Below are 24,634 nucleotides of genomic sequence, written 5' to 3' on the forward strand. Positions count from 1 at the left end.
TCCAGGAACTTCTCTTTTTCACCCCAGACCATTTTACCCTCTTGTCAAAAAGGCTTTGGGTTTGCAGCAGGGGATTGAGCCAAGGGACCTGGGCACTTTGGTCAATGTGTCTTGATTAATTACCTCAACATTGCCCCAAGCAATTGTTGATCACCTTTCTCATTTTAATCTTTACCTTTTGATTTTTCAAAAAAATATTGTCCAATCTAGGGTAAATACAGAAAACTGGTTTGGGTTCCAGTAATGTTGGGGGAAAAGCAGGGGCTCACTGTGGTCCATCCAGCTTTTGGTAGTGTTGTATTAAGAACTTTGTTTGAACCCTATCAATTTCCAATTAATTCAATTTCTCTCTCTCTTTTTTTTTTTTTTTTTTTTTTTTTTGAGACGGAGTCTCTGTCGCCCAGGCTGGAGTGCAGTGGCGTGATCTCGGCACATTGCAAACTCTGCCTCCCGGGTTGACGCCATTCTCCTGCCTCAGCCTCCTGAGTAGCTGAGACTACAGGCACCTGCCATCACACCCGGCTACTTTTTGTATTTTTAGTAGAGACGGGGTTTCACTGTGTTAGCCAGGATGGTCTCAATCTCCTGACCTCATGATCCGCCCGCCTCGGCCTCCCAAAGTGCTGGGATTATAGGCGTGAGCCACCGCGCCCGGCCAATTCAATTTCTTTTTCTTTTTCTTTTCTTTTCTTTTTTTTTTTTTTTGAGATGGAGCCTCCCTCTGTTGCCCAGGCCAGAGTGCAGTGGCGCTATCTCGGCTCACTGCAAGCTCCGCCTCCCGGGTTCACGCTATTCTCCTGCCTCAGCCTCCTGAGTAGCTAGGACTACAGGCGCCCGCCACCGCTCCCGGCTAATTTTTTGTGTTTTTAGTAGAGACGGGGTTTCACCGTGTTAGCCAGGATGGTCTCAATCTCCTGACCTCGTGATCCGCCCGCCTCAGCCTCTCAAAGTGCTGGGATTACAGGCGTGAGCCACCGTGCCCAGCCTTCAATTTCTTAATAACCAAGATTTCCACCCTGCTGGGACAAATTCCATGACTCTCCCTTTCTTTTTTTTCTTAGTTTCACCCCTTTCAATTTTTAAAAATTTACCTTTTTAAATAACTTTTAAAATTTTCACCCCCTAGGATAAGACCTTTGACTCTCCTTTTTGCCATTCCCTATGCTCTTGTTAATTAGCCTAATGTTTTTATTAGTATCTGTAAGACCCATGAGGGGAAGTTGAGACAGCAAATTTGAGGCTTCCTGAACTTTTAATTTTGCAGTAAGGAAGTACCCATGCAAAAGTCCCTCCTACCCCACCCCCACCCCTCACCAGACACACACATGCTTAACCACAGCATTTACCATGACCTGGGTAATAGGCATATTGATGGGGTGGATATCCCTGTCATAAAACCAGTTCCACATGGCTTATAGACAAAGCATATCAGCTGTTTCATCTGGGGTGCTCCACGTAGCATTGGGGCTGACCCCATTCTCAGGGTAAACAGATCTTACAGAGGCTTTTATCCAGTCCACGAGGCTGGCTGTTCCCTCAGGAATAACCTCCCATGTGTCTGGATCACATATAGCCATCTGTGGTTGTTCAGTAGGGAGCTGGGGATCCTACATCAACCCTAACATGTTTTTCCACTCTGCAGCATTTAAAACCAAAGACACTGCTCCAAATTAGCTACTCTCACAATTCAACAAAAGGTTTTACCCAGGGAGCTGATGATACCTATCTACAAAAGGGAACAATTCCTTCACACAGTACCCTCTGGTTTCAGTAGTTACTTGGTTTTGCCCTTCCCCCACATTGACTACCTTCTTGGCAACCACAGGTCTCAGAGGCACTTTCTGTTGCCCTGTCATTATTTTCCCCTTTGTAGATAACTTTGAGGCTAATGATCTGAGCTCAGACGGACCCACATTTGAGCTTGGTCCAGCCTCAAGGCCCAGTCTGGCACTCTTACTTTAGCTTTTATAGAAAATAACCAAGGGACTGAATATTTCACTTTTCCTTATTGGTTTGCATTTACTTATGTATCCAGTGAACAACTCCTTAGGAGTTGGATTTTTCTCTAAATTCCACTGGTAACTCTTACCTTTTAGTAACTGAGCACAGCACAGCTACCGCTCCATACCATAGGTGACCACGTGGCCGCCCAGGAATCAATCAGAAGTTCCTCATTCTCTATCCTTTTATCCTTTCCCTTTCTATCCATCTAGTTTTATCTGTATCATTTTTCATTCATTTTAAAACAACCTTTAAATAGCCTCTAAACTAGGTGGTTACTCTTCCTTTATGCAAAAACCTCATCTTCATGTTTTTAATAAACTTCTTTATCAAAACACATCTTTCTTTATTCGCTTTCATATAGAATTGTTTCTCTTATATTTAGTAGTTTTAATTACATATATTAACTACTACTTTAACTCTTAGTAACCCTAATTTCCATGGAAAAACCTAGGATTACTTAATTTAACATAACAGACTTTAAGATTTCAAATTACTGAAAAGAACTTTGAAACTAGTTTTATTTGAAAGATTACTAAAGTTAAGTGAACTAAAAGGCATTTGAGTTGGTTTCTATATTTCTGATAAGAACTTTTTTTTTTTTTTTTGAGGCAGAGTCTTACTGTGTTACCCAGGCTGGAGTACAGTGGCACGATCTCAGCTCACTGTAACCTCTGCCTCCTGGGTTCAAGCAGTTCTGTCTCAGCCTCCCGAGTAGCTGGGACTACAGGTACACACCACCCTGCCTGGCTAATTTTTGTATTTTTGGTAGAGATGGGGTTTCACCATATTGGTTAGGCTGGTCTTGAACTCCTGACCTCAGGTGATCCACCTGCCTCGGCCTCCCAAAGTGCTGGGATTACAGGAGTGAGCCACTGTGCCCAGCCAGAACTTACTTTTTCTTTAAGCCAAATTAGAGCTCTGTCATATATTTTAGTAATGATCTATCACATACACAACACACTAAATATATGTAGACATACACACAAACAGAAGCAGATCTTATAGACTTATAAGATTCTTCATTTGCCAGTTCTCAAATAGCTTCTCTCCCACCTTTACACAACCCACCCAAAGACATGACTCAGATGAAACAAGGTGGAGAAGATTTACATCTCAAAGGCACAGAACTTAGACCTAAACAGCATTATCTGAAAACAAGATTGCCAGGAAAAATGTCTTCTCTTCAACTTAGCTTGTTTCTTATATTACTGGCTTCAAGGTGTCAGTATGTTCTTATATTACTGGCTTTAAGGAACAGGGCCAAGAAAGCATGGAAGTTTTAGGGCCTAAACCACACATTTCTTATCCAAACATACCAAGAAATAAGTAGCCCTTATAGTAGTAACCACTTGCTTTAACAACTGCTGTCGGCCACCTCTAACAATATAGCTGTTGCGCATGACTGCTAGCCATTACGTACAGGGTCAGCAACTCTCACAGTACAAAGTAATCTCTGTACCCCACCCCCCCACCTCCCCACACACTAACCAGAGATGAGATAACACAATACAAAAGAGTGCAGTTTTAGACCTGAGTAGAATCTGTCTGCTTACTACCCTTGGGTTTCATGAGGAAAAAGAGATTCTTCCCCAAAAGAGGAGTCTTTGATGCCGTCTGTTTTCCCCAAGGGATCCCAGGCTGCTGGAAATTCCTTTTTTTAGATCCCTCGTGTGGCAAGAAGTAGGAACAGACAGAAGTAAACGGAGAAACAGAATTCGGTCAGAAGTTTTACAGAGAGTGCAGAGGCCTTAATACATATATAAACATATGCAGCCCAAACTTCAGTTTTAACTAAGTTTACTTTTGACTGTAGAGCCCTTAAAAAGAAAACCTTTTTCCTAATTGTAATTCCTAATCAAGCTGTTTTACTTTTTTTTTTTTGAAATGGAGTCTCACTCTGTTGCCCAGGCTGGAGTGCAGTGGCACAGTCTCCGCTCACTGCAACCTCTGCCTCCTGGATTCAAGCGATTCTCCTGCCTCAGCCTCCTGAGTAAGCTGGGACTACAGGCGCCCACCACCACACCCAGCTAATATTAGATTTTTAGTAGACAGGGGGTTTCACCATGTTGGCGAGGCTAGTCTCAAACTCCTGACCTGAAGTGATCACCTGCTTTGGCCTCCCAAAGTGCTGGGATTACAGGAGTGAGCCACCGCGCCCGGCCGGCTGTTTCACTTTTGTGTCTGCTGCTGGCTGGCTCCCGCTAAGATGCGGTCATCTTACCGCACTGGCTGCCTGCCGCCCTTCCGGGCCACAGTGTGATGTGTGATGGTTGGCGCTCAGTTCACCATCACTCTAAACCCACTGGCATTTGGGGTCATCCCCACACTCACGGGGTGGTCCACAATCATCTGAAATGTGAGCCACACCATTCCACATAGAAGTGGCTGCCCACCACAAGATTTCCTCCATTTCTGGGCCTCTCAGCTCCTGGCCTGGCTTACCACACTTGTCAGGGTGGGCAGACCTGTGCACACCTACCCCATAGTCCAAGGAAGCTGAGAGGCCAAAGAAAGAGGCTGATGAGTCCCATTCCTCGGAATGAAACATCTAATAGGAACTTATGAACAGAAGCCACGTCTGTGCCTTGGATGGTGGCAAGACAAGATAATGGATCCCTGTTCCATTACCCACAGACCCAGCACTTACATACCAGAGGAAAGGAATGTGTAGGACACTTGCAGAGAAAGGCAAGAATGCTATGTGAATCTCCTTAAGGGCAGGATTTATGGTCAAGGTTGTTTTGATGTAAGGGCAGGATTTACGGTAAGTACATGCTCTTCTTACACAAGGAACAGTAGATAAAATAGTAATACTGGAAGCCATCCCGGAACTGGGGTTAATCAGAAGTCAACATGGTGGATTAGCATCCAACATGGAGTTGCTTTGGCCTCCGCAGACAGGATTTCTGGCTATTACAGTTGATGTTGCTAAGCCATATTAATCTGCCTCTGCAGATGTCCTACACACTCATCTGTCTTATTTTTCAAGTTAACCTACCCCATTCATTGAGTGGCTACAAAGATTTAATGGTCTGAGTACTTGAAAGTAGGTGGATTTAGCAGTGAAGCAGCATGATTATAAGTTTAATAGAACTAAATGTGCCCCACTAACAGTGTTGGGGTCAGTTATAAAACAAGAAATGCAGGATCCCAAAGAAAGCACACTTATTATTTCTAGTGCTAATGACTTCATTTTGTCATTTGACAGACATTTATTGAGCATTAGCACAAAATCATTAACAACAAAAAAAATTGATAATGAGAAAGAACTAGGTACAAAACTGCATCTAAAGTTCAGATCTCATCGTGAGAAAACATTTTATAAATTGTCTATAATTGAGCATTTGAAGAGCTTTGTAGGAAATGTTTTTAACTCCTAGGCTTAAATTCAGATTACTTCTGTAGCACAGAAAAATTTTATAACGTATCTGAAACAAACAGGTTATATGTTAGCCTTATAAATAACTTAAATTTAGTTATATCTTTTATCTTTCTGCATTTCTGTAGGCTGTCAAAATGAGACAGTAGCTGACTGGAGAAGTAGATGTCCTGTCTAGAGAGTATGTGCCTTGGGTACCTTCCTGCTCTCAGGCTCAGCCATTCTATAAATGTCTGAAAGTAACAGAGCTTTTGGAGTAGTACCACTTGGTGTATGTCTTTCATCTGTTCATATTATATGTGCAGCTTCTTGCTTTCTTCAAGTCTTCAGAGCTTTTTAACTAAATTGTTTGATGAGAAATATAGCAAATGGCATATTTAAAATCTTTCTCTTGTTTTACCAAACTTTTGAACGACTTTAGATTCACAAGATTCATCGTGATTCAGGAGACAATTCTCAGACAGGTGAGAATACTTCAATTGAACTCTAACATACTTAGGAGGCAGTTGTGGGTTCAAATGTATACATTTCTCTGAAGAAGTCTAAGTTGACATCTACTACCCCAGAATGTGGAGTGCTAAAATCCACGTGCTCATATCACAAGGTTGGCAAGCCAGAAGAAAAGCAGAAATCCCTTAAAATGTCCTTGAATCTTCCTTTATGGCAACCTTATCATACTGAATGCCCTCCTCATCTTGTTTTTCTTTTCTTGGCTAGATACCATGTAGGACAGATAAATCCAAGAGAGTGGGCCGAAAGTCTAGGGGAGACACTGGTTGAATATGACACAGGTGACAATATGGTAGTTGCTCAGCCATGTCCAGTCTCCCTTTTCTTTGCAGTAATTGGTGACTGTACAGTTGGAAAACGTCGCTAGGTCCTGGCCTTGGAGGCAGAAGCACCAAGTTCCTATTTCAGTTTCCTACTCGCTCATTTCATACGTTGAGCAAGACTCTGCTTGGTTCTTGGCTTCCTCTATACAAAGAGGAGCTGGACCTGATGACTTCTACAAGTGGAAAGGTCTGGAATTCTCTGATCATTAGAGGAAAAAAAAATCAGTCTGCTACCAAGAATTTAAGATTTTTGTTCCTGCAAGAATTGCAACATTCTTTGCCCTGTTGGTGGCTTTCCCAGCCACTAACACGTAACGTCAGACCCTAGGCTAAGTGTTTAGTCTCTCTTCTTGATGAGGTGGATCATATCTAGCATACTTAGAAAGATGTCATTTGCTCTTTCTAAGCTTCAAATTTTTTCATTGGTAAAATGAATTAACAAAAGCCCATCTCATTGTTAATGAGGATTAAAGAATTCGGAAATGTATAATGCTTAGCAGTAACTGGCATTTAACTGGTACCTTCCTTCCCCCTTTCTGAAAACTTTCTAGACATGAATAGGCTGGGATAACATAATGACACTTCACACACAGGTGCATTTTCTCTCTCCCTCACTCACACACATTTTAGTTAATTTCTTGTAACACTTGAGCAGGGGTATTATTTTAACTAACTTGGGAGCTTCTGGGTGCCACAAATTGTTCTAAGCATTTTCGTGTCCTTTGCAGTGCCCAGCATTGCCTTGTACATAATAGACACTTTGCAAATACTCAGCAAATATTGGTAAATTGAAACCATTCCATCTTGGAAGTACAGTTTCCACCATTTATTCTCTTTTTGATCTTGGGCTACCTACAAAATCTCTCCATGCTTAAATTTCTTATCAGTAAAATGGGGATAGCCCTATGTAGTTTTGAGAATTGTTGTAATTATTGAATGAGACAGTTATTTAAACTATATAGCACAATGCCTGTCACAAAGTAGGCACTCAGTAAGTGGAGCTATTTTTTTTTTCAATTGGTGGCACATATTCCTTTTTGCCACAGTGTACAGCTGTTTAAATGTCCTTTATCCTTTCTCTGGCTTAAGTTTCTAATTCATATAAACATCTGTTGAAAGAATGACCAATGAATTCTTTAATTATGTGGCCTTACTTTAGCCTTTATTGAAGAATAATTTCTCCAAACTTTTAATCACTTCTATTGCTATAGATTCTCTTAATTTTAACTGAGATAAAATCAGGAAGAATAAACATCATCCATCTTTGAATAATTTCTAATGAACGACTTAGAATTCAACCAGCTAGCCTGGGCCACAGCCTTGAAGCTAACCTCTCTACTTTTAGTTTTGTTTAGAAACTACATTTTGAGGAATTCTTGGTTCTTGAATCTTGAATTTAATCTTAAATCTTTTAAGTTAGATTTAACTTATTACTTGGTAAAAAATAAATGCTAGGACTGTATATGATTATGAAGTCCCTGAATAGGCTAAACCAAGTGTCTCACAAGTGAGCAGTACTAGTTTCGTTTCTCAGGGTTTCAGAAATGCCATGATCCCAACAATATCACTTAAAGTACTATTATTTATAGATAATTGTAAAAATATATATATAGAAACTTATATGCAAGGATAGGTAAACTACTAAGGTAGAATTTGGAAGATAAAAATTAGGAAAAGAGATAGTATAATAAATATTTTAAGTTAGATTATTTAAGATAAGGTGCTATAGCTATGGTGTTCAGATTAACTTTATAATAGTTCCACCTTCACTTCATGTTGTATAAAAACAATTCAGTTTTAATTTTTGATTTAATAATTTTTTTAGTTGAATTAGGTTTTTAGGACACTAAAGTAAATGGTTAAGAAGGTGGTCTAGAAAAGTGTCTAAGACATTATAAAGTGAAAACAGTAACTAGTAGAAGAATGTAACATGATCACATGTCTAAAGACATATATGCAAATGAACAGATGTAATTAATAGCCCCCATATACTACATGCTCACTATGTGGCAGACACTGTTCTAAATGCTATGCATATATTAACTCACTTATTTCTTAAAACAGCCTATAAATGAGATGCTATCATTACCCCCACTTCGTAGACAAGGATAATGAGACCCAGAGCAGTTAAGTAACATTCCCAAGATTACACAGCTACTGAGTGGCACAGTAGAAAATTGAATCTTGACGATTTGGCTCTGGACCTGGTTTCCTTAACTACGAGGCTTCTTGCACCTGCTGTCACTAGGCAATTCTTAAAGAAGCGTTATTGCATCTTTTTTTTATTCTTGGAATATGATCATTTATTGGCATCTGAGAAGCGCATTCTTCCTGCTGAAATTTGCATGTCTGCCTCCTCTCTTAGCCTAGTGAGGAGTAATCTGTGTTATGGTTAAATTTCTCTACTCGCTTATGCGTTACTCTCACAGAAGCAAATGCGCTGAAAATGTGTGTTTCTGAAGCCAACACTGCTGCCTTGTCATTTTTTATATCTCGGCGCTCACTGGTGGCATATGCTTTTTGTTAGTTTTTACATTAACATGACCGTGCATTTTCAGTGTTAAATTCAAGTCTGCAAAGACTTAGGCCAAAATTCTTCAAATGTTTGCCTGCCCCCACCACCCTGGAAAATAGGGACAAGGGTGAGAGTTTAGTTATTGAAATTTTGGGGGAATCTAAAACTGTTTTCTTCCTTTCCTGTGATCAGCAGTATGCATCATTTGATGAAATCCATCCTTAAAGAGAATCTAGAAGACCATCTAGAGGTCTGACTTTTCAGAGATGCCCAAATTCATCTGAATTAATTTCTTAATTTAAATCTCTATAGGTTTCATTAGTATTATATTTCCTCAAATATCCCCATTTAAAAGCCTTCCCTATCCAGTTGAATATATTGTCTTTCAAGTAAAGATTTAAAGTACTATTATTTATAGATAATTTTAAAAATATATATTGAAACTTTTACGCATGATAGGAAAATTACTAAGGAAGATAAAAATTAGGAAAAGAGATAGTATAATAAATATTTTAAGCTAGATTATTTAAGATAAGGTGCTATAGCTATGCTATTCAGATTAACTTTATAATAGTTCCACCTTTACTAGTTCAACAGTTCCCCCGAGAATGTCCCTCAAGTTTTAATGTTTATTTTCTTAAATTCTTTTCTTGTTGGAGACAGAGTTTCACTCTTTTTGCCCAGGCTGGAGTGCAATGGCACAATCTCAGCTCACTGCAACCTCTGCCTCCCAGGTTCAAGCGATTCTCCTGCCTCAGCCTCCCGAGTAGCTGGGATTACAATCATGTACCACCATGCCTGGCTAATTTTTTGTTTGTTTGTTTTTTTGAGACAGTCTTGCTCTGTCACCCAGGCTGGAGTGCAGTGGCACGATCTTGGCTCATTGCATGCAACCTCTGCCTGCTGGGTTCAAGCGAGTCTCCTGCCTCAGCCTCCTGAGTAGCTGGATTACAGGCATGCTCAACCATGCCTGGCTAATTTTTGTATTTTTAGTATAGATGGGGTTTCACTATGTTGGTCAGGCTGGTCTCGAACTCCTGACTTCGTGATCTGCCCGTCTCAGCCTCCCAAAGTGCTGGGATTATAGGCATGAGCCACTGTGCCCAGCCTAATTTTATGTATTTTTTTAGTAGAGACAGGGTTTCTCCATGTTGGTCAGGCTGGTCTCGAACTCCTGACCTCAGGTGATCCGCCCGCCTGCCTCGGCCTCCCAAAGTGCTGGGATTACAGGTGTGAGCCCCTGCGCCCGGCCTAATGTTTATTTTCAAAAATACATTCATGGAGCTAAATAACCCTTGATACTAAACTATATTACTATGATATAACATGGCATTATCTTCAAAAACCATCATTTAACTAATATGACTATAATTTTTGTCTTTCATGATTTGAAAAGAAAGTGGTTGACTGTTTCTTAAAATTATTTTATAGTGCTTAAAAAGTAACCTTGTTTTCTTTAGAGAATAAAGAAAAAACATGTTTGAATCTTCTCTTCTGTGAATACACGGAAAACTAATCACCTTCCCTTTCTAATCTGAAATACTTAGAGCCTCATTCATTCAGATATAAGAACAGAAGGAAAGAGTCCATTGACGTGAAATCGATATCATCTCGAGGCAGTGATGGTAAGACGTTTTTCAGATTCCTCTGAAAAATTCCTTTTTAAAATGTATAAAATGATGGAAGAATATGTTAAAAAATTCATCAGCGTATAAACTCCAAAGAGTAAGAGTTCAACAACACCGACTTCTCTTTCAATAAGCTCAAAGGTTTTAGGGTTTTTAATTATTTTAATTATTTAAAAAAATCTTATGCTGTAGTCTTTGTCTTCTCTTTGGAGGGACTCCATGCTTGTTCCTTGATGGCTTGAAGCATGTTGAGCCATAACCACCCAAGCAACTCAGAGTTTTAGTAGCTGAACAAGGTCACTCTTGGGTGCTAGAGGCAGAGAGGCAGCCAGTCCTGGCTTCCCAACTCCCAACACAAACCTAGTTTTCAGTGTACCAGCTATATGCACTCACTTCTTAATAAAATGTCACAGAGAAATCATGAGGCAGAATTTAGCAAAATGTTTCTGCCCTGCAATGCAGGATTTAGCAAAACATTTTTTGAGTTCCATCAGCCAGGCCTAAGTAAACAACTGGATTTGCAGGGCGATGGAAAAGTTAAAGACGATTCTGACATTTCATTCCTCGGTGTCTGGGAAATTTTAAGTCATATATACAGAGATGGAAATGTCTCCAGGTTTTGCTAGGTTGGGGGTTAAGGAGAAGATGATGAATCTTATTTTAATGGAGATGGCTAGGAAGCTAACCTGCAACCCTGGTACTTGGGGCTATAGATGTGGACTTGGCAGTCCTAGAGGTGACAGGTGAAGCCAGGGGCAGAAGAACATCTCTAAGGGGTGTGTGATGTGCATGTAGTGAAAGGACAGAGGGTCTAAGCCTGATCCTGAAGGCACAGACTCAGCCAGGGAGTGGGCAGTGGAAATAGGGCCAGTGAAGAGGACAGAAGAGCTGGGGGTGACCATGAGAGTGCAGTGTCACATGAACCAAGAACAAGAGGGGATTGAGAAAGGAAGTGGCCAGCAGTGTTAGATGCTATGGATATCAGAGCTCGAGAGCGGACAACAGACTGGTAGATTTCACTCGCTCATTTGATTTTTATTTGGCAAATGGGAGGACAAGTTCTGGGGTGTGAGGAAGGGATGGTTAGTGCCTGTGATAGAAAAGAGAGATGAGGCTGGTAACTTAAGAGAGTCAACAGAAAGAACAAGGGCGGGACTTTCCAGTCCTTCCGTATACAGTGGGAAGACTGAGTATGAAAGTGGTTGACATAGGCCAGGTGCAGTGGCTCATGCCTATAATCCCAGCACTTTGGGAGGCTGAGGCAGGCAGGTCACCTGAGGTCAGGAGTTCGAGGCCAGCCTGATCAACATGGTGAAACCCCCTCGCTACTAAAAATACAAAATTAGCTGGGTGTGATGATGCATGCCTGTAATCCCAGCTACTCAGGAGGCTGAGGCATGGGATTTGCTTGAACCCAGGAGGCGGAGGTTGTGGTGAGCTAGACCATGCCTCCAGCCTAGGCAACAAGAGCAAAACTCCATCTCAAAATAAAAAAAAAATTAAAAAGTGGCTGACATAGCAAGGACCAAAGATGCTAGAGACAAGATGATAATTCACAGGGCACGTGAGGGACAGAAACCAATAATATAAAGAGAATATGAATCGAGAGATTTTTTAGATGGATTGAGCGGATAGATAGAATATTTTAGTCTGAGAGGATAAGGGATGAGGGAATTTGAACTGGATTCACTGTTTTTGGAGCAGAACTTGAAGGGGACTGTCTTTCCAGTACGGGCACAGTGGAGGCTGAAGAGCATGCAGGTCTGCAATGGCTGCTGCACTAGCAGCAGGGGGCACCCCAGAGGTGGCTGAGCAGGAGGCAGGCTCTGATGTGGGGTGGGTTCAGTGATCCCATCCATGAAAATGGGACTCCCCCTCCTGCCTGCCTCAGAGGGGGTGGTAGGAAGATCTCACGAGAACAGTGCTTTTCAAGTCAAGCTTCTACCCTTGGCATCTTAAACCAAGTATAAACATTAACTATTCAGAAATATAAAAGACTTTCTAAAAAAATGAAAGCTTCTGTAGATTTGAACTAGAACTTCCATGGGTTTCTGGGAGTTAAGAGCCTAAAGGCATGGGCAGGCGGAGTGACTGGCCCTAATTCAGACTGAGAATGGACTCAATCCTCCGCCCTGACCCTAACCATGAACTGCCTCCCCTCTCAAGCTGGCTGTACAGTCATCTGGTTACACGGCCAGCAGCTTAGGACTGAAAGTCGTGGAACTGCAAAAGTTGGGTTTGGGTGACTTGGGGGAGAGTGAGCCCTGTGGGGGTCATTAAGCTGTTGGAATGAGGCCTTTTTGGACCTCGTCAACCTTCTCTGAAATTCCCCTTGTGGACTTGGGGCTCGCCAAGCCCTCCTGCCTCCAAAGTTCCAGGCCAGATCGCCTTTCCAGACTCAGGCAAGTAACGGTTGGGCTATCAGCCTTGGCAGAAGAGATGGGTGAATTCTTGGCTTTTTAGATGGGAAGGTGGTCCTGTGAGAAGTGGGCCCTGGTCCATGAAGGGACTCCTTTGCTGCACTTAGCCACACTGAGCCACCAGAACTGGACACAGCTTTCTTGCCTTCTCTCCAGCACCAAGCCTGCAGAATCGTCGCTATCCGTCCATGGCGAGGATCCACTCCATGACCATCGAGGCTCCCATCACAAAGGTGAGTGGCGGCTGCTGCCTGCACTCTGCAGTCAGGGGCCCTCACACAGGGCTGTGCTCTGAAAATACATCGCACTGACATCATGGAGCTCAGTCTAGTGGAAGAAGCAAATAACAGGCAAATAAACACATAGCAAATAAACACCTCGTCCTAAGTCACAATCAGGGCAGTGAAGGAAAACAACCGGGTTCTGTGAGAGAAAATTAGAGTAGGGCCCTTAAGTAGGTTGGAGGAGAGGGATGGTCAGGGAAACTCTCAGTCATGTTTGAAGCAAGTCTTGAAGCATCAGATGTTACTCAGGAGAAGAAGGAAGAGAAGACTCCAGGTAGCAGGAACAGCAGGGGAAAAAGCACTGCGATGGGCAAAGAGGAACTGGAACATTTAAGGAGCTGAAAGAAAGTCGGAGTGGCTGGAGCTTGGTAAGCAGGTGAGAGAGGAGGAGGATATAGGTTGTACAGGGCTCAGCTCATTCTGGACAGCAGGGACATAGTTAGGAGTTCGTATCTTAGTTTATGTGCACTGGAAACCACTGAAGAGTTTCAGGTGTGGGGTGGGTGATGTGACCAGATATGTTTGTTGAAAAGAACACCCAGCTTCTGTGCAGAGAATGGATTGGAGGTGGCAAGAGAACAGATCAGTTAGGGGGCTATTCTAGAAGTAGCTGAGCTAGAATTATAGCTGTGGAGGTGGAGAGAAATGAATAGATCAAGAAATGTTTTGAGGCAGACCAATAGGACTTGGTGATGAATTATGTTACCAGGTTAGGGAGAGGAATGAGGAAAAGTATTAGGCACGGCCCTGCCAGGTTTTTGGTGTGAGCATGAGGTGCTTTCTTGATAGAAAGTGACATGAGATGGAAGTGCTTTCTTTTGCAGTGTAGAAACCACAGAAGGTGAACAGCTTTTGTCCTTGATTTTTTCGTTGTGTGTGTTTATGTGCTTTCTGTGGGGAGAGGGGAACAAGACCGTAGTTTAGTGTTAGACCTGTAAGATATTCCAGTAGGTATGTCGGGTAGGGAATTGAATGTACAAGCCTGGAGGTCAAAGGAAGTTGAGGGCTGGGAGGTATATTGAAAGTCCCTAGCTATAGGTGTCCAAAGTCATGGAGACAAAATATCATTTCTGGAAGCGAGAGAGTGAGAGAGGGGCCCAGAACAGATCTCTGAGCAACTCCAATCTGTAGAGGAGGGCCAGGGGAGGTGAATCCGCAAGGGAGCCTGAGGAAGCCTACTCACTGAGGTAGGAGAACATTCACCAGGAGCCTGCAGGGAGAAAAGCAAGCTTCAGGAAGAAGGGTGGTGCTGTGAAAGCACTGGTCATTTTGAATAAGAGATGGTTACCCACTGATTTCTTTTGGATTCTGGGCATATATATGACTTTTGGGAAGTAGAACCCTATTATCCTCAGATGTATTCTTTCTTCACTCCCTTAGGTTATAAATATAATCAATGCAGCCCAAGAAAACAGCCCAGTCACAGTAGCGGAAGCCTTGGACAGAGTTCTAGAGATTTTACGGACCACAGAACTGTACTCCCCTCAGCTGGGTACCAAAGATGAAGATCCCCACACCAGTGATCTTGTTGGAGGCCTGATGACTGTGAGTGATGAGGCAAAACCTGAAAAGCAAGAGAGGTATCCGGGGCCTCTAGAGTGCAGCTGATGTGGAAACTGTTACCTGTGGTTGCAGAAGTACCTGTTATATAGACTAACATTAGCATAACCAGAAGCAACTGCATCGGAATTTATGTATAACATGTGCAGTGGCATTTGAGTGACTCTTGCATTTGTTTTTCCACGAGGCTGGCCTACCATAGCCATGGGGACAGTGTTTCAGAATTCCTGTGACTGCAGGGAGTCATTGGGCAACTGATGGAGGGCTCAATGTGCAAGATGGGGCTTTGCAGGCTCTTGATTATTCCTGCTTTCCCTTGATCTGGTATAGTATTGGATTTCATTTCCATGGACCTCAGACTCCTCATGTAATGAAAGGGTTTATTGTTAGAGTATAGCATTTAATCTTAACTATAGAATCCTTTATTTAAAGTTTGTATAGAAGTTCCATTTATAAGGTAAAAGCAGACTGGGGCTGTTCTGGCTCAGGGAGGGGAAGGGGAGAAGGAACCTCTCACTGCCACATTCCAAAAAGAACCATTTACACCACCAAGAGTAGCTGGTTTCTAGGGACTCATCCTGTTCTAGTGTTTTGCTGTGATCTGTTTGGCTTTCATAATTATCTATCAGCAAGTAAAGAAAAGGAAAAAAATTCAAATTATTTATTTGAGTTCCCCATCAGAGTCTGAAGCTGGAATTCTTTAGAAAAAAAAGTCCAGCAGTCATGTATGAGTTTGACTTGGAAGGTTTCTGTCCAGCCCTGCCGCCAAATGCTGAATGTTGACTGGCTTTCCCCTCCATTCTCCACCTGGAACTTGAGGGCCTCCTTGTTTCTTTCTTGCCCCTGGGCTGGCCTGTTAACTCCATCTAATGCAGTGCAGACCTCAGCTTCTAGGCAGCACTGCCAAGGGCTCTACAAGAAGGTGGCCACTGCAGAGCTGCAGTGGGAGGGGTCTGGTTCTGGGAGCAAGCCATGTTCCCTCCCTCCCCTGCTGCTGATGCAGGACAGACAGGCAAGTCCCCAAACTGGGGCTCAGCCCAGGAGGGTTCTTGGCTTCGCCCAGGAAATAATTCAAGGGCAAGCTGGTGGTGTTAAACAGCAACTTCTATTGAAGCAGCAGTTGTACTGCAGTGGCAGAGGGACTGCTGCTTGCAGAACGGGGCTACCCCATGGGCAGTGTGCCCCTGGTAGCAGCTGAGAGGCAGTGCTGCACTCATCTTTATACCTACTTTTCCTTACATGCAAATGAAGGGGCAGTTTTTGCAGATATTTCTAGAATGAGGGTGGTAACTTCTGGGTTGTTGCCATGGCAAGGGTGGAAATGTCTGGGTGTTGCCATGGCAACGGTAAACTGCCGTGGCATGCTGGTGGGCATAGCTTATGGCGAGGTGCTTCTGCCCTGTTCTACCTAGTCCTCAATTTGGCCCCATGTCTGAGTCCCTCCTCCTACCTCACTGCCATACCGTCGTGGGTTTCCTCTCCAGAGGATGCTGTGAGGAACCAGTGAGTGATTCCACCTCAATTTTACGTGGTTTTGGGGAAGCGGAGTGAGAGAAGAGCAAGGAAAACCAAGAATCTCTTGCCATACACACCTTAGAGGCAGGACAATTGTGGCTGTTGTTACTTCTGTATTTACTCAATTTTTAAAATTAAGCTCTTGGCCTAAAGATCCAACATGTAACTTCAGGGGAGTCTTTCGTTAATTAATACTACTTTAAACCTTAGCATACGTCGTCTGGGAATGACAAATAAGCATTTCTTTTTTTTTTAATTTTATTTTATTATTATACTTTAAGTTTTAGGGTACATGTGCACAACATGCAGGTTTGTTACATATGTATACATGTGCCATGTTGGTGCGCATTTCTAAATGACTTTTAAGCAAAGATCTAGATAATTTAGGTACTCAGAGATCGAAGGTGGGGGGAAGGAAACTGAGATTCAGGAACACCTGGGGACTAGTTCAAGAGCCAGGACATGGCCAAGCATTGGAATTTCGTCCACTCTATTAACGCTGCATCTCCAAGGACCTCAAGTCCAGAAACTCTTCTTTAAAAGGCAAGCAGCAATGCTCATGTTTCAAAACATAAAATACAATTGGGGAAAAATTAGTTGGGATATTAGTCAAAAAATAGCTCAATCTTTTTAAAACTTTATATTAGAAGGTAATCCCCTAAATATGGCTGATGGCTTCAACTCCTCAAAATGTAAGTCAAAAACACAATTAACACAGTCCCTCTGAGGGTGAGGGGGGAATCCCGTCAAGATCTGAAGCAAGGTCACTCCTGTGATTTCACCTGTGTAGCTTGAAAATGGCAGGAGAGGAAGATGGCCTCAGAGCCAACCCACAGCTCACTGTGAGTCCTGACAGTCACGTCCACTCTATCCCAGTTCTCCACTTTCTGGGGCTAATAGTTACAGAAGGGAGGGTATCATCTGTCTTATAACTGTTCTGATTTAATTTTGAGCTTTGCTTCAACTTAGACTTCCAGATTGGTTGGGTTATTCAGGATTCAAATCTCTTTCACTAATAAAAAAAAAAAAAAAAAAGAATGATAATGGATATAAAGCATGCTTCTAACAGGCTCTTCCTTTATTCCAGGACGGCTTGAGAAGACTGTCAGGAAATGAGTATGTGTTTACGAAGAGTAAGTTTTCATCTATTTACTTGTTACTGTAACCTGTCTCCAGCCTGTACTGTCCCCGCTGTTGTGATTATTGTTCTGGGAGGTGTTACTTCCAGCTAGTCCCATTTGAGTTTAAGCATCAATATGGTCTACATTTAAAACTAGTCTCCTAATTAAAATTACTTCTCTGAGCACAGTTAGAGTAAGAATTCCAAATCTCTATACATTTAAACAGAGTTAAAGTGAATTATTTTTCTATTTGAGGGTCTTGAAGTTCAATAACAGAAAAATCAGGTACAAGACTTTTTTTCTAGTAGTAACCATGAAGATGATGACAGACACCCGGGCACTCAAGATTCCACAATTAACCAGCCTCCCCCATCCCATCTGTTTGCTCAGATGTGCACCAGAGTCACAGTCACCTTGCAATGCCAATAACCATCAATGATGTTCCCCCTTGTATCTCTCAATTACTTGATAATGAGGAGAGTTGGGACTTCAACATCTTTGAACTGGAAGCCATTACACATAAAAGGTATGTGACTTCTCTGGCTGAAGGCAGAGCAGGATTGATGGCCACGCTCAAACTCTCACATTTGGAAACTTTGAGGGAGACATGTTTTTGCTGTGAGAGACCTCACGGGTTCTGGCTCTCATGCCACGTTAGAGTAGTGTTGAATGAGCAGAGAGACTGTGGCCCCTGAGTGAGATCCTTTGTGGAGATTATTAGTAAGATGTGGGATCCGCCTGAGTATCCACAGCTCCCTCCTTTGTGCTAGTGAGCCAAGAGTTCTAAGAATCCTCAAACTTGTCAAAGCTCTACCCTACAGAATGGAATTGAGAGCACTATATATATTTTTTTTCCTGATCCATCCTGTAGGCAGAGGAAAGATTAGATAACTAAAACGTCTTTTTCTATACTAGGAGAAGGCTGTTTCTTCCCAGGGGTGTTGGTCTGTTGGATATGAATGATTCTCACCTGTAACGTAAATAAGTAACAGGACTCTAAATGATAGGACTTTGGGACCATCCAAGCTGTTTTTTTGTCCTTAGGCTTAGTCACTTCCTTAGGGAGCATAAATAAAGTGCAAGGTTAATGTGGAAGTGGGGATGGAGAGGGACCGCCAGGCTCATTTCTAGGTTGTCAGAGCCACTGAGGGGCCTATGATTTAGAGATCATCTAGAAATAATTTGGATGTACTACCATGAAGCATCTAGTTCCAAAGAGGTGACTGGTGAGAAGGAGAGATCCTACTCCTAATTTTTAGAGGAGATGCTTTTAAACCCCTGTGTGTGAGAAGCTATCATCAGAAGAAAAATGCCTCCATGCCCCACTATCATCCAAGAAAACAGTTTCTGGGCCAGTGAATACGATGAGCCAGGGTGGGTTTTCCTATCTTTCAGGCCATTGGTTTACCTGGGCTTAAAGGTCTTCTCTCGGTTTGGAGTATGTGAATTTTTAAACTGTTCTGAAACCACTCTTCGGGCCTGGTTCCAAGTGATCGAAGCCAACTATCACTCTTCCAATGCCTACCACAACTCCACCCATGCTGCCGACGTCCTGCACGCCACCGCTTTCTTCCTCGGAAAGGAAAGAGTAAAGGTAGGATTTTGATACCATGACCTAGTTACCTGCCTCGATTGGAGATCCAAGAACTTTATCTTAGTAAATACATTAGGCAAACAGCTATTTTGCAACCAAGTTGACAGCTTTTTAAAAAAAATTTTTTTGTTACCGAATTGACTAGTCACTTTGGTGTTGTAAAGACATGGACCTTTCTGCTAGTCCTCCCCTCCTCCAAATACTTAAAATAATAATTATATCACCACAGAGACTCCTTTATATGCATGGCAGATCATGAACCCATTTTCCAGATGTTAGCTAGGAGCTGTGTTACTGGGTTGCAGGACAGGACTTAATTATTACAGCAAATGGTTACTAGATCTATAGGTTAAATTTTAGTATCAGGATTTGGCCATTGGTAGATTACAATCCAGATATTAATAATAGCCATTCCGCATTATACACTGATTTACATACATTTATGTTTGTGTTTTGTGTAGGTGTGAATGTGCCTATCTGTATATTAATGACTTTTGCATAATTCTGAAAGAGTTCCATATCCCTTAGTCTTACAGTTCAATACTGTCCGCCACTGCTGATTTGTAGGGCAGCCCTAGGAACCCCTTGCCCTTTACATAACGGCAGCCCTATTTAAAGCTAGCAAGAGATCCCCATCTCTCCTCCTCCCCAGCTACCATCACTTGCACACCAAAGCTTATACATTCTTTTGGTACAACTAGAACTAAAACTTAAATTTTAAATACCCCTGGGAGAAGTGCCATATGGGGATTGAAATTCACATCAATCTGTAAATGCCTGACATTAGATCATTTTCTTAGAACAGGTGTTGATAAGGGATTAAGATCCTAGGTATTTAAGAGCTATAGTGAGACAGGTAGAAGCAGAAATGGCATGAAAACAGGAAGCGGGGGGGTGTGGGTAAGGTTTTCTTCTCAGTTTTGCCAACAGCATCCTGATATTTATTCACTTTCATCAGCAAGGAAACAATGTGGCCCAAGAATGATGCTTTTGAATAATTTTGTCTTCTACTTTTAGAAAACTAATAGTGATATCAACCTATGTTTCTATAACACCTTTCTTTGAGGAGCGAAAACACCTTGGATTCCTACTACAGGTTCATGCTCATCTTTTTAAAATTTTTTTATTTTTTCGAGATGGAGTCTTGCACTGTTGCCCAGGCTGGAGTGCAGTGGCACGATCTCAGCTCACTGCAAACTCCACCTCCCAGGTTCCAACAGTTCTCCTGCCTCAGCCTCCCAAGTAGCTGGGACTACAGGCGTGGGCCACCAAGCCCAGCTAATTTTTTTTTTTTTTTTGTATTTTTAGTAGAGACAGGGTTTCACCATGTTGGCCAGGATGGTCTCAATCTCCTGACCTCGTGATCCACCTGCCTCAGCCTCCCAAAGTGCTGAGATTACAGGCGTGAGCCACTGTGCCCGGCCCATGCTCCTCTCTTTTATACCACATGATATTTCACAGCTGAAGCCACATGCTACCAGTTGAGAACAGCACCCAACTCATTAATGCCAAGACCAAGGTGATCAATAACCTCTGCAGTCTTGAGTTAGAAGTGAACCTCACTCAAGCGGAACCACTCTAGGAAAACATTGATTAAATCTTTGATAAATTAGGGAATGCTTAGTAACTTGATCATATCTTACTATCCTCCTCCAAAATATATTTCTTTAAATTGTGAGTTCTGCTAGTGTATTTGGAGTCTGATTAGATTTCTCAAATGACGGCAATAGAAACAAGTTTAAGATTGGACAGAATATGTTTACAATTCAAAAAACATTTTCTCATGCTGGCAGCCCCTGCCAGAGAATCAGAAAACTTAGAGCTGCGAGGAAGCTTGGAGAACTAAGCTGGAAGGGGTTTCTGTGCTCAGAGGTTTGGTTACCTGCCTGTGATCACTGGTGGGTCCATCATGAGGTGCTTCCAGAAAGATTTACTCCTGAGGCCTCTTCTACCAGATCTGCTGGCACTGACAAAGAGGGTCAGGAAGTATTTTCTTACCTCTCTTGTGTCATCTGTCAGCCCTAATTTCTTTGTGATAAGCTAATTTTTTTTTTTTTTTTTTGAGATGAAGTCTCATTCTGTCACCCAGGTTGGAGTGCAATGGCGCGATCTTGGCTCACTGCAACCTCTGCCTCCCAGGTTCAAGCGATTCTCCTGCCTCAGCCTCCCGAGTAGCTGGGATTACAGGCACATGCCACCAAGCCCAGGCTAATTTTGGATGTTTAGTAGAGATGGGGTTTCACCATGTTGGTCAGGCTCATCTCGAACTCCTGACCTCAGATAATCCACCCGCCTCGGCCTCCCAAACTGCTGGGATTACAAGTGTGAGCCACTGCTTCCAGCCAGGCTAAAATTCTTAATGTCACTATGACAAAGCATGCCCAACCCAGCTGTAGAGCTAGCATGCCCAGAGCTAACAGCCCCTTCAGTTGGTGATAGACCCCATCCTCTCCCCATGTTGCCCAATTCCAGGGAACTATTGCAAGTGGAGAAGCCAGGATAACAGGCATTCCTTTATTAGTATCTGGGCATACATGAATATTTATCCTGAATAAGAAACTATTTGAAAGGCAGATCTAGAATGAAACCCTTCTGGCCAACTTTCCTCAGTGTGATCCAGATCTACTCCTACTGGTTAAAGAGGGAAAAAACTATGCAGAGGTAACTGCACCTCCACGGGACTGGAATTTCGCCAGTTGCGGGTTTGGTGGGGTTTTCTTCCATGGACACTTCCTCCTCGACATAGGGCCTTGCTACTCTCCTCTGCTAGTGAGCTAGCCTGTCTTCCTTCCCTACCTCCCAGCCATTTCTGGTCTGACAAGGCCTTGTTGGTGCCCATCTAAACTGCAGGACCCATTATTGGTATCTTTGGAAAAGTCACTGAGGGTATGGTTTAAATCAGTGTTAGCTGGAAGGAAAGGCATGTTTCATCTAGTGCTATTTATGTTTTCTACCCCAGTTCCCTGAATCTATTTCATTGAAGAATTAAAAAATAAACAGGCCTGAGACTCCAAGCAGGATTGAACATACCACAGGGGCACTAAGCTGGAGGCCCAGAGTTTGGGCCCTGTGGGTTCTCACTGCTCAGGTACAGTCAGTGAAGGTGGAGCCCAGGTTGGGGCTGTCCTGGGTCCTGAGCTTGGAGATCGCTGAACGTTCCTGCAGGTGACCGTGGCCTCTCCTGACCAGCAGTGAAATGCGCCAAATGATGCTTGCTTGCCCTGGGCACTGCAGAATCAATCTCTGAGAACAGCTGAGAAGAGTAACTTCTGCTGTCCCTATTCAGGAAGCCTAGTTGTGTTGACTGGGGTCACCCCAGGGTTGCTCACCAGCTCCATGGGGTGAGCGTTGGGAATGGAAATGACTCCCTTCTGGTGGAGACAGAGCTTTCGGGGAAGTCTGCTAAACCAACACAAGCATGTGCAGCCCCTTGGCCATCAGGGTGCCGTTGCAGGACAGGGCTGAGCTATAGGTTCACCTTCCTCACCTGAGCAGCAGCTCTTCCTCCTGCAGGCCTAGGAGAGCAAATTTTGGGAATACCAAAAATGATGACCTCCCCACCCCCCACATCCTGGGGACCACTTTCCCTCTCACTCACTATCCCTTCAGCCACAATGATGTTGCTTACGTTTCCTGAACAGACCTTTTTTGTTTGACTTCAGGAACGTCATGCAGGCTGTTCTTTCTGCCTGGAATTGCCCTCTTGCTGCTTGTTGCCTGGACAATTCTTGCTTCTCCTTCAGGCTCAGCAGAAAAATCACTTCCTTGGAAGTGACCACCCTCGAGATTCATGTTATCCGATATGGTAGCCATCAGCCTCGCATGGCTACTAAATAAAATTTAAAATGCAGTTTGTCAGTTGCGCTGGCTACCTTTCAAGTGTCCAGTAGCTGCATGCGACTAGGAGTTACTTTATCAGATAGCACAAATAGAACACATTCCTGTCATGGCAAAAACTACATTGGACAGTGCTGCCCTAAACTAGACCAGGCTCCGTGGTTATACTCCCAAAGCATCTGTACTTTCCTTAGCACGTCTCACAGCAAGTTACTTCCATTTGTGTTTTTAAATGTATTTGTCTCTCTCCCTCTACATTACAAACTCCATTGTGCAGACTGTGCCAGTGTAAATCATCATGGCAGCTCTGGCACTATGCAGTGATAATTGGTACCTGGTAGGCACTCAATAAATAATAAATTCCTAGTACAACATCTCTTATATAACAGTAGCCCATCTGATAACTCCCTCCTAAAGCTGCAGGCTCAGAAAACACTTGTATCCCCAGATGCTCTGGTTTGTTTCTTTAATTACGTAATGAGAGCTTTTGAATTAGGGTTTCCCTTTTTGCCTTTGCTGCCTGCTAGCCCAGAGCTGAATTTTGTTCTTATTTGCAAGAACCCCCTTAGCCTTAATTTTGCTGGCAAAGTTATTCTTCTTCCCCTTGGTCTTCTTTTACTGCTTGGTCCTCTTTTACTTGGTACTCTTTTACAGCTCTAGTCATTTCACCATTGTATGAATAGTTTTGTTGTATCTGAGCCATTTGCTACCAGCGCACTCAAAATCTTTTCAGAACTAGGCAAATTGTTAATAGTTGTGATCACAGGCCACTTTGTGATGTGGCAGAAATACCATACAGTGGGCAATTCAAAAGGCTTGTTTGGCCTCTTCCTGCAGAAGCAGCTGATGGCCCCTGGAGAATGAATTAAGCATCTGTTATAACTGTGGCTCAGGTTTCTCCAGATAACAGACAGCACAGTAAAGCGATGCTGCATGTCCGAGGCCGCCTCTCCACATCTAGGTCAGAAGGCTCAGCTGGCTAAAAACGTTCTGAAAATCTCAAATCCCCTGACCCGACCCTCCGCACAGACAAGGATGGATGTGGGTCTCCAAGATCCGGTGGGTAATGCTCAACCTTGCCTCCCCGTATCCCAGGGAAGCCTCGATCAGCTGGATGAGGTGGCAGCCCTCATTGCTGCCACGGTCCATGACGTGGATCACCCGGGAAGGACCAACTCTTTCCTCTGCAATGCAGGCAGTGAGCTTGCTGTGCTTTACAATGACACTGCTGTTCTGGAGAGTCATCACACCGCCCTGGCCTTCCAGCTCACTGTCAAGGACACCAAATGCAACATTTTCAAGAATATTGACAGGTTTGTTGTGCTTGGGCTCCTGTGCTCAAGTTTGTGAAGTTTCAGTGGGAAACTCAGTTTTTCCAAATACTTAGCTTCCTCTTAGGGGAAAGGGAAAATAATAGCTGTCCCACTGTATCAGATGATAAAATAACTTTGCCCTTAACTTAATTTGACTTTTCAGACTGCCTTTATGTTTTGAAATCTCATTTGGTCTTCAGTGAGTTCATAAAAATGTTTTATACACTGCAGAACACTACATAAATATTGATTGTATTATTACTAAGTACACCAGATATTTTTACCCTCCTTACGAGGACATCCTGTCTTTTGTGTAACTCGAGGAAGATGTATCCACCCCCATCTTTCCCTAGCTCAATTTCCGGCCGCTTAAAATATTCCCTCATGAGTAGGTCCCACAGAGCGGGAGCACGAAGGGTCGGGCAGGTTCCCCCAGCCCCGCATTCTCCTCTGATGAAAGTGGGTTAGATGTGAGCAGGTCCTCTTGCCTGCCAGCACCGTGCAGTCAGGCTGTGGGTATTTCCCAGCCTGGCTGGTGCACAGATGCCTGGGAAGGGGGCAGTGTACAGAGAACATGGAGCTCACTCGGGCCTCAGGAATGCTGGTCTATGTGAACCTATTGGTTTGGCCT

General features: G+C 43.1%; 1 protein-coding gene across 12 annotated transcripts in view; it reads left to right on the forward strand.

Annotated features, from left to right (window-relative positions):
• PDE8B (phosphodiesterase 8B) overlaps window positions 1-24,634 on the forward strand; it is a 256,055-nt gene that overhangs the window by 217,285 nt on the left and 14,136 nt on the right. For all 12 annotated transcript variants that reach the window (XM_063664925.1, XM_063664927.1, XM_063664928.1 and 9 more), the window contains 8 exons: window positions 5,805-5,847; window positions 10,279-10,356; window positions 12,936-13,012; window positions 14,444-14,608; window positions 17,226-17,271; window positions 17,650-17,785; window positions 18,655-18,853; window positions 23,786-24,003. In XM_063664925.1, the coding sequence (XP_063520995.1) occupies window positions 5,805-5,847; window positions 10,279-10,356; window positions 12,936-13,012; window positions 14,444-14,608; window positions 17,226-17,271; window positions 17,650-17,785; window positions 18,655-18,853; window positions 23,786-24,003 (962 nt within the window). The remainder of the gene's footprint in view (window positions 1-5,804; window positions 5,848-10,278; window positions 10,357-12,935; window positions 13,013-14,443; window positions 14,609-17,225; window positions 17,272-17,649; window positions 17,786-18,654; window positions 18,854-23,785; window positions 24,004-24,634) is intronic.

Source organism: Pongo pygmaeus, chromosome 4, assembly GCF_028885625.2.
Source record: "Pongo pygmaeus isolate AG05252 chromosome 4, NHGRI_mPonPyg2-v2.0_pri, whole genome shotgun sequence".
Taxonomy (NCBI): domain Eukaryota; kingdom Metazoa; phylum Chordata; class Mammalia; order Primates; family Hominidae; genus Pongo; species Pongo pygmaeus.